We start from the raw sequence: 10,077 nt of genomic DNA on the forward strand, positions 1-10,077 counted from the left end.
GCAGCCCTAGTCATTAGTGCACATGGCATGGGTGACTGGCACATCTGTGAAGGCGCCATGCTGAATGATATATACAGGTTTTGTCAACATCTGCTGCCATCACCACGTCTTTTTCAGGGAAGGCCTTGATTATTTTAGCAACACAATGTCAAGCCATATTCTGCATGTATTACAGCAGCACCGCTCTGTATCAAGAATCCGGGGTGCTAAACTGACCTGCATGCAGTCCAGATCTGTCAATACGGATAACAATTGGCAATTTATAAAAATGAAAAATACGACAAAGGAGACCCTGAACTGTTGAGCAGCTGAAATCTTACGCCAAAAAAAATATGGGAAAACATTTCACTTTCAAAATTACAGCAGTGTCTCCTCAGTTCCCAAACGCTTACAGAGTGTTGTTAATAGAAGAGGTGACGACACAGAGGCCCCAAAATGGGTATATATTATTCAAAAACAATAAAATCTCTCAGTTTCAGCATTTGATTTGTTGCCTTTGTACTATTTTCAATGAAATATAGAGTTTAAATGATTTGGACGTCATTGCATTTTGTTTTTCTTTACTTTTTTTCACAACACCCCAACTTTGTTGGAAATGGGGTTGTATTAAAATAAGGAAAATGCCACACCTAAAGGGGAATTCAACCTCTTTCTAAACTTAAACTGTAAAAATAAATAGTTAAGATGTAAACAGAGTCATGGAGAGAGGTTGAGGTGAAATGCTCTGTTTTAGAGACAATTCATATTGTTAAATACATTCCTGGTACATGCAGGAAAAACTGTAGCCAAAGAAATCATACAGCTTTTTCAGATTCAACATCAACATTACATAGAAACACTCTGAGGACATGTACAGGTTCACTGGTGGTTCTGGATAGGAAATAAAATAGCTTTATTTGTGTTGTGGACATTGAGACCCCTGGTTCCTATCACCACCACTGTGAAGAACACTGAGCTTGTAAGTTTCTCTACAATGAACTAATATCACATCAAACCACTCCGAGTGACAAGAATCATGCAGAAATTCTGAACTATCCCTAAAAATGTTTCATGAACTAAACCTGTTTTGTAAGTATTAGATGAGTCTGATATCTACTATATAAATATTATATATGATAGATGGAAACATATTCACTGCTTTATCCTAAATAATTTTCCGGGTTTGAATCTGCTGACCACTGTTTGTTGATGCATGTGTGTGTTGATTTTCCATGTACACCTTCCTCCTGTGCAACCCTCACCATTTATCCGGGCTTGGGACCGGCACCAGAAGTACACAAAGTACACCCCTAATGGCAACAGATCAGTAACATGATTATAAAATAAGCATCTCAGAGAGGCTGAGACTTTCAGAAGTAAAGATGAGGAGGGGTTCACCACTCTGTGATAGACTGCTTGATCAAATAGTGCAACAATCCAAGAATATCGTTTCTCAGCATAAAATAGCAAAAGACTTTTGCTTTTCATCGTCTACAATACATAATATACTAAAAACAGTCAGAGAATATGGACAAATCTCTGTATGCAAAGGACAAGGCCAAAAACCAGTATTTGCTGGCCATGATCTTTGGGCCCTGAGGGGGCATTGCATTAAAAATAGACATGATTCTGTAGTGGAAATCACTGCATGGGCTCAGGAACACTTCTGAAAACTACTTTCTGTGAAAATAGTTCATCACTGCATCCACAAATGCAAATTAAAACTCTTAAATGCACAAAAGAAACCAAATATAAACAGGAGCCAGGAATACTGCCACCTTCTCTGGGCATGAGCTAATTTAAAATGGACTGAGGCGAAGTGGAAAAGGGTCCTGTGATCTGATGAATCAACATTTGATCATTTTTTTGGAAAACATGGACACTGTGTCCTCTGGGCTAAAGACCACTCAGCTTGTTATCAGTGCACAGTTCAAAAGCCTGTATTCATGATGGTATAGGGGGTCATTAGTAAGGCTGCCATGATTAGTCGACTAGTCACGATTATGTCGACAACTAATTTAATAGTCGATGCGTCGTTCTTTTTTTTTTTTACTTTGTTTTTCTCTCCAAACTGCTGCGGCAGTTTCCACTGCTGCCTCTGCCTTTCTGTCCTTGACGCACATGCGCAGTAGTGGAAACCGTGGTAGGCAGTGAACGACATCCCAGGACGATATACAGACAGGCTCTGGTAACATGGCTACCCAGCTATGGAACTCAAAAGTATGGGATCACTTTAAGAAAATGAAAGAGAAACGCGTGCAATGCAATATCTGCAAGGCAGAACAACCGCGATGCATAAGCACCTGAAAAGGAAGCATGTTGTGTCTGATTGTGACAATGATGAAGAGGGATCGTCATCTCGGTAAGCTAAATTGCTAGTTAGCTGCTAAAATTAGCGTAAACAGAGCGTTAACTTAGTACTTACTCATCTTGATAGCTGTAAAAGTTAACATTAGCGATGGCGATTTGTTTCATTAGCATTCACATGTTTTCTGTAATGTTATAACAGTGATGTATTTGAATAGGAATGCTAATGTTTTCTAACGTTATGTTTTTTTATGAATTTTTTGACTCCTGAAGATGGCATCAGACTGCTGGGGAGTGTTGAAGTGCTTGCTGTCAAAGAAGCAAAAACAACTGGGACACAGGATGCAAAACTGCAGAGGGCCAATAGTTCAGATAGAAAGAGTGCTCTGGAAACTCTCCTTCAGTCTGACACAGACAGTCAAAGTGAAAATGAGGATAGAGAATCTGAGGAGTACCGAAAGGTCCAAGTTGTGATAAGTGAAGTTCGGCTGTACTTGGGAGAGGCCCCACTCTCTAAAAAGGATGATCCTCTCCAATGGTGGAGTGAAAATGAGGGGCGTTTCCCCGCGCTGTCAAAGCTATCTAAATCTTTTCTGTGCCTCCCTGCAACCTCCACCCCATCAGAGCAGATTTTCTCTGCAGCAGGGAACATCTGCTCTCAAAAGAGAGCAAGCCTTTCTCCAAGACATTTGGAAATGCTAACTCTTCTGGCTATGAACAAGAGCCTTGTGCAGTTTGGGATTGTATAGTCAGAGTGTAGTAAGTTGAATGCAGTTGTGAGCACTGAGCACAAAATGCATTTTTGTTATATTTGAGTCAGTGAGACCAAAACTTTATTTTTGTGAATAATTCCTTAGTTTCAGGTACCTACCTAATTTGATTTAAATGCAGCTAAGTTTGATGCCAGAGACAAATGAAGGAAAGAAAAACCTAAAAAAAATAATTTCTTTATTAATGTATTTATTTTTGTGTTGTTTAAGCCAGTGCCTTATCCTTATTTTACACAGTTGTTTACACTTTATGCTAAACAGTTAAATAATTGTTTGTTGCAACAAGCTGCATAGTTCATTAAAGGTTTATTGAACTATGATCTTAATTGTTTTTATTTTTAGTTAGCATATAGCTGAAATCTAATGATGGTTATATAATAGCAGCTGCATTCTAGTGCGATAAGCTGTATGTTTTATATTCAATCAACGTATGATCCGATTAGTCGACTAATCATGAAAAATAATCGGTGATTAGTTGACTATAAAAATAATAATTTGTGGCAGCCCTAGTCATTAGTGCACATGGCATGGGTGACTGGCACATCTGTGAAGGCGCCATGCTGAATGATATATACAGGTTTTGTCAACATCTGCTGCCATCACCACGTCTTTTTCAGGGAAGGCCTTGATTATTTTAGCAACACAATGTCAAGCCATATTCTGCATGTATTACAGCAGCACCGCTCTGTATCAAGAGTCCGGGGTGCTAAACTGACCTGCATGCAGTCCAGATCTGTCAATACGGATAACAATTGGCAATTTATAAAAATGAAAAATACGACAAAGGAGACCCTGAACTGTTGAGCAGCTGAAATCTTACGCCAAAAAAAATATGGGAAAACATTTCACTTTCAAAATTACAGCAGTGTCTCCTCAGTTCCCAAACGCTTACAGAGTGTTGTTAATAGAAGAGGTGACGACACAGAGGCCCCAAAATGGGTATATATTATTCAAAAACAATAAAATCTCTCAGTTTCAGCATTTGATTTGTTGCCTTTGTACTATTTTCAATGAAATATAGAGTTTAAATGATTTGGACGTCATTGCATTTTGTTTTTCTTTACTTTTTTTCACAACACCCCAACTTTGTTGGAAATGGGGTTGTATTAAAATAAGGAAAATGCCACACCTAAAGGGGAATTCAACCTCTTTCTAAACTTAAACTGTAAAAATAAATAGTTAAGATGTAAACAGAGTCATGGAGAGAGGTTGAGGTGAAATGCTCTGTTTTAGAGACAATTCATATTGTTAAATACATTCCTGGTACATGCAGGAAAAACTGTAGCCAAAGAAATCATACAGCTTTTTCAGATTCAACATCAACATTACATAGAAACACTCTGAGGACATGTACAGGTTCACTGGTGGTTCTGGATAGGAAATAAAATAGCTTTATTTGTGTTGTGGACATTGAGACCCCTGGTTCCTATCACCACCACTGTGAAGAACACTGAGCTTGTAAGTTTCTCTACAATGAACTAATATCACATCAAACCACTCCGAGTGACAAGAATCATGCAGAAATTCTGAACTATCCCTAAAAATGTTTCATGAACTAAACCTGTTTTGTAAGTATTAGATGAGTCTGATATCTACTACATAAATATTATATATGATAGATGGAAACATATTCACTGCTTTATCCTAAATAATTTTCCGGGTTTGAATCTGCTGACCACTGTTTGTTGATGCATGTGTGTGTTGATTTTCCATGTACACCTTCCTCCTGTGTAACGCGGATGTGCACTTGTGGTTAATTCTGTTTTGACAGAGATGTCTAGTGTGGTTGTTAATAACAGGTTTTATTATTCAGGACTGTAATAGCTGTCTATGTCCATCTGTATGATCCATTTTGTATTAGAACTAAAGGTAAAAGTTCTTCAGTAATTATTTGCTGAGGAACTAATCCGTGATCTACTGTTGTTCAAACAGATTAGCCACATGAATAAATCACTGAAAGACACACGGGGTGTGAGAAGGTAAGCCTTACTCTCAACGTAGACTGGCATTTTTCCAAAGAACCTCAACTGTGTTTTCCAAAGGAACCTTTATGTTGAATGCAGAGGTCATTTCATGGGTATGTAATGGGAGAGCTAGGTTTGTGTTTTTTCCTCCTTATTATGTTCATTGTGAAAAAAAAAAGAAAATAGGTATATAACTGCAAACGTAATTAAAAAAAATTGGGACAGTAGGTAAAACGTAAATGTATACATTCTTGTGTCCTATACTGATACCACATCTGCTGATGAGCATCTGCTGAAACTGATGCCAGTCCAATACCATCTTTTTCTCTCTCTTAAACAACTAAGCTATTAATAATACATGTGTCTGTCTGGATGCACTTTGCTTAATCTAAACATCTAAAGAATCTTGTGCTCAAACTGTCAAAGAAATATTTTCCTCCCTTAAAGGAAGAAATACCAAGCCCACATCATGACTCGGTTACGCAATACACCTGTCCCAGATTTGTCCATGTAGAGTTTGAGTAACTCAAATGAATTCCTGGAAACTTTAAACCTCTCCATTTACACACACACACATTTTATAAGCCATTTATCCTTCAGGGTTGCAGGGGAGCTGGAGCCTATCCTAGTGGTCACTGGGTGAAAGGCAGGAAACACCCTGGACAGGTCGCTAGTCCATCGTAGGGAACCTCTCACCTCGTTAGATAAATGAAAAACATTTTAGCAGCACCGTGTGACCGTGCACTTAAACCAGAGAAACTAATTCACTGTGTCTTCACAATACAGTGTAACTTAACACAATACAGTGTAATTTAACACAACACAGTGTAATTTAACACAATACAGTGTAATTTAACACAACACAGTGTAATTTAACACAATACAGTGTAATTTAACACAACACAGTGTAATTTAACTAGATTTCCGTGAAGGAAATACAGCGCTTACAAATCAAGAATTTATTGTACAATTTAAATGAATAAATCACATCATAATAAGTAAGAAAGGAAAGATGGATGAGAATTGGAGGAAAGAAAATGAACAAGGACACTGATGTGAAGCACCTGCATGTTGTCACCATCTGTAATCATTTTGTTGTGTTCTGATTTAGTTACTACAGAGCCAGTGGCTCCCCCTTGTGGACAATCTCATTAAATGTGAGTGAGTGAGTGATTGACAAGCCAGGCTCATGAAGTGCCGGACATCTAATAAAAAGGAAGAGAAAGAAAGGAAGCAAGGAAACGATGGACAGACAGTAGAAAAAAATGAAGGACAGAAGAAAATGAAAGAAAAAAAGGAAGGAATAAAAGATGAAGAAGTGAAAAAATGGAGGAAAAAGGAGGCAAAAGAGAGAGGTAACCAAAGAAAGAAAAGGCAAGGAAATGAGTGAATGTGGTGTGGATTGTGTGTAGGAGGGTCAGTGTGTCAGAGACGCTGTAGAAGGACAGAGTTCCTGCACTGTGATCCACATACACTCCTATTCTGGAGGAGGATGAGGCTGAGATCTCAGTCTGAATGTTGTTGTGATAGAAAGAGAGAGAGGAAGGAGAACACTGCAAACTCCAGGACTGACCGTTGTGTCCAAACTTACACTCATTGCTCTGTCCTTTCCTGCTGACCCCTTTATATGAGACTGAGATGTACAGCCATCCCTTACCGCTCCACTCAACCTCCCAGTAACAGCGTCCACTCACACTCTCCTTACTCAACACCTGATACCAGTAGTCAAATCTCTCTGGATGGTCAGAGTAATGCTGGAATCTCCCACTGAACGTCACCACTCTGTTCTCCTCAGACAGACTGAGGTTCTGATTTACTGTGTTGGGATCCAGAGTCAGAGGATAGGAATCTAAAACCAAAAGGAAAGAATACATATTCTTATGTATACATACATACGTATTCACAGAATTTACATCTTTTAAACGTTTACTAGTCAGAGTTTCCTTCTGTCTGTTTTAGTTTTTAGCTTTGCTTGCAGCTGTCCAAAAATATCAAGTATCAACAAAACGGTAACTTTGGAGATAATTAACTTCTTTAATTTAAATGTAATGAGATTTTATCCAGTTAATTATAAATCATTTCAATTGATAAATTCATCATGACACTTTCACACAGCTCTTGTGCTGAAGTGGTGCAGAAAAATAAAAAGAGAAAGAAGCAGAAATATGTGTTATTTAGGGCAGCGTCTAATGAGCACTAAGGGGAAAACAGTGTGATCATAATTAAACCTCAAACACTGATTCACCGCTGTGCTGATTAAAGCCGGTTCTGTTTCAGAGGCTAAAAACATTCAGAACATTAAGATGTTTAAAGTCATGAGAAGATATTAATGAAGAGACTGTGTGTGTGTGTGTGTGTGTGTATGTCTGTCTGTGTGAGTGTATATGTGTGTGTGTGTGTGTGTGTACATGTGTTTGGGTGAGTGTGTGTATGTGCATGTTTGTGTGTGTGTGTGTGGGTGTGTATGTGCATGTGGGTGTTTGAGTGTGTGTGTGTATGCATGTGTGTGTGTTTATGTGAGTGTGTGCGTAAGACTTAAGACTTATTTTCAAATTTTCATCTCTAAAAAATGCAAATAACATATTTACTGTGTAATTCAGAAATTATTGTTTCTTTTTATTGATGATCATTTAAGGATTTTCATTAATCAAGTAAACATGTTCATCACTGTGGAGAGATATTACTGAATTCCTGCTTGCAGAATTCCTCTAGTCTCTCTTTCAGATCAGAGAGAGATTTCCTCACTCCATCAAATGAGAGATGTTGATGGACAGTGATGCTGGAGAAGTCCTCAGATCCAGAAGAGACACTGAAAGACTGGAAACTCTACAGAGAGAAATATAATGAAAAAAGGATAAATGTGTACAAGAGTAAATCAATCAGCCTCTGTAGATCAGATGGTTACCTGGAGGAACTGGATGTGATCATCTGTGTGTGAAAGCTGCTCCAGCTCAGTGTCTCTCCTCTTTAGATCAGCAATCTCCTGCTCCAGTTGCTCCAGGAGTTCTTCAGCTCTACTCAGTTGAGCCTCCTCCTGAGCTCTGATCAGCTCTGTTACCTCAGAGCGCTTTTTCTCAATGGAGCGGATCAGCTCAGTAAAGATCCTCTCACTGTCCTCCACTGCTGCCTGTGCAGAGCTCTGTTACAACACACACACAAGATGGAGCCCCATTTACATACCAGCTATCATTCACTCTCTCACTGGGACTCTAGACGACTCACTGTCCACATTGTGGCTGTGTAGGATCTCTGAGTGTCCAACACTGGACTCCTCACTGTCTGACTGGAGGAGAGTCTGACTGAGCTGTGAATCAACTGCTCCAGCAGATCTCTGCTCACTACTCACCTTAAGAGTCTTCACAGCCTGTTTCACCTCCTGCAGCTTCTTCTCGTTCTCCTGGAATCTCTGCTCGAATTTCCTCCGCATGTCTTTCACTTCACTCTGGAGACACAACATCAACTCTTTATGAATTGTAAGATAAGAGATGAACAATGAATTAGGGGATATAAATACATTGTTACTCTAATGGACTTTGGCACCGTCATGTGTGCTGTAAACTGTAGAAAGCTAGAAGATGGGTGTGTCAGCTGGTCAAACACATCTGACTAGATTAGTTCAAATATAATCTCTAATCAAAATATTCTGTTTCACACATTCACTTAGACTTTAAATTGATTCACTTCAATTGATTCACTTAGATTTAATTGACTTTTTGACAAAAGAAGAGTTAAACATTACATATTTATTCCTCAAATTATAAATAAAAAAGAATTCTTGCCTGTTTCTGGTTTCTTTCTGCTGAAGCTGCTACTGTATCGTGGCCTCTGTGTTCATCCATCATACACAAATAACAGACCATCTGCTGGTCAGTACGACAGTAGATCTCGATCAGTTTATCATGCTGAGAGCAGATCTTCTCTTGTAGCTGTTTGGAGGCTTCGACCAGCTTGTGCTTCTTAAAGGCAGGAGACTGATAGTGAGGTTTAAGATGAGCTTCACAGTAAGAAGCCAGACACACCAAACAGGACTTCATGGCTTTGTGTTTTCTCCCAGTGCAGGAATCACACTCCACATCTCCAGGTCCAGCATAACAGAGAGCAGGAGAACCAGCTTGGAGTTCTGTCTTCTTCAGTTTCTCCACCACTTCAGCTATAACATTATTTCTGCGTAGAACAGGCCTTGGAGTGAAGGTCTCTCTGCACTGGGGGCAGCTGTAGACCCCCCTCTGATCCTCCTGATCCCAGCAGCCATTAATACACACCATACAGAAACTGTGTCCACAGGGAGTCGTCACTGGATCCTTCAGCAGATCCTGACAGACTGGACAGCTGAACTGGTCCTGATCTACTGAAATACTGGCCATTTTCCTGCCCTCACAGTCTGAGAGAGAGCAGCTCTCTGAGATCAGTTTCGCTTCCTCTGAACTGAGTAGGAGTGGCTTCCTGCTTCTGTGTTTGGTGAAGTGTCATAGAGAAAAGGGTGGAGAGAGAGAGAAATGAGGAGGAGACTGAAGAAGAGACAGATAGAGACAGAATCCTTTAGTTAAAGTTTAACAGAAAACATGTGGAGTAGAAGCGTTTAAAGTAGCAGATTAAATGGACTCCAGTTTGTAGGAGTAATAAAGTATCTGTGCAGATAATCTGATCTATTATAGCAGCTTCTCTAGAAAAAGGACAGAAAGATCTGTACTGTAATTTTGAGCCCTGCATTTTAAACCTTTATGTTTATACATTTACTTTATCAGTTATTTTGACTTTCTTTATCCATTTTCTTTATATATCAGCGCTTTAATCTGAGCAGAACTGTGAGAGACTCTGTTGAAGTAAACTAGTAGATTATCAGTCATGTAGTCTTACAGTTACAGACGCCACAGACGGTCTGAACAGCCGTTAAGCTGTTCGAGTTTAATTCACTTAAAGCCCAAAATAACACAGAAATGGAGTCAAAACAACCAAACATTTAACAAGTTTATCGAGTGAGAACCTGAAATGATAACGGAGCAGAAATTAAAGCAGTAATTCAACATTAACTATGAAATCTCAGCGCATCAACAAAA

The 10,077-nt window shown here is 39.1% G+C and overlaps 1 protein-coding gene across 5 annotated transcripts; it reads right to left on the reverse strand.

The window, feature by feature from the left end:
• Positions 1–709: 709 nt before the first annotated feature.
• LOC108437545 (E3 ubiquitin-protein ligase TRIM47-like) lies at positions 710–9,457 on the reverse strand. Of its 5 annotated transcripts, XR_005130227.1 has the most exons (6): positions 8,800–9,456; positions 8,367–8,462; positions 7,926–8,159; positions 7,705–7,846; positions 4,776–6,869; positions 710–1,219 (listed from the first exon to the last, which is right to left on the reverse strand). XR_005130227.1 is itself a non-coding variant. In XM_037538181.1 (5 exons), the coding sequence occupies exons 1-5, from the start codon at positions 9,382–9,384 to the stop codon at positions 6,226–6,228; spliced, it is 1,818 nt and encodes a 605-aa protein (XP_037394078.1). In that variant the 5' UTR covers positions 9,385–9,457; the 3' UTR covers positions 4,266–6,225. The 5 variants fall into 5 exon arrangements, 4 of the variants coding, with proteins under 4 accessions (XP_037394078.1, XP_037394075.1, XP_037394076.1 ...); XM_037538181.1 differs by lacking the exon at positions 710–1,219 and having other exon boundaries at positions 4,266–6,970; positions 7,689–7,846; positions 8,800–9,457; XM_037538178.1 differs by lacking the exon at positions 710–1,219 and having other exon boundaries at positions 4,266–6,869.
• Between the last annotated feature and the right edge of the window lie 620 nt (positions 9,458–10,077).

Source organism: Pygocentrus nattereri, chromosome 4, assembly GCF_015220715.1.
Source record: "Pygocentrus nattereri isolate fPygNat1 chromosome 4, fPygNat1.pri, whole genome shotgun sequence".
Classification (NCBI taxonomy): Eukaryota; Metazoa; Chordata; class Actinopteri; order Characiformes; family Serrasalmidae; genus Pygocentrus; species Pygocentrus nattereri.

Coding starts and splice junctions, on each gene's coding strand:
- LOC108437545 (XM_037538181.1), bottom strand. CDS start 9,384: ATGGCCAGTATTTCAGTAGATCAGGACCAGTTCAGCTGTCCAGTCTGT. Junction 8,463..8,799: donor CAGAAAGAAACCAGAAACAG/GCAAGAATTCTT, acceptor TTGTGTCTCCAG/AGTGAAGTGAAAGACATGCG. Junction 7,847..7,925: donor ATCACATCCAGTTCCTCCAG/GTAACCATCTGA, acceptor TTCTCTCTGTAG/AGTTTCCAGTCTTTCAGTGT.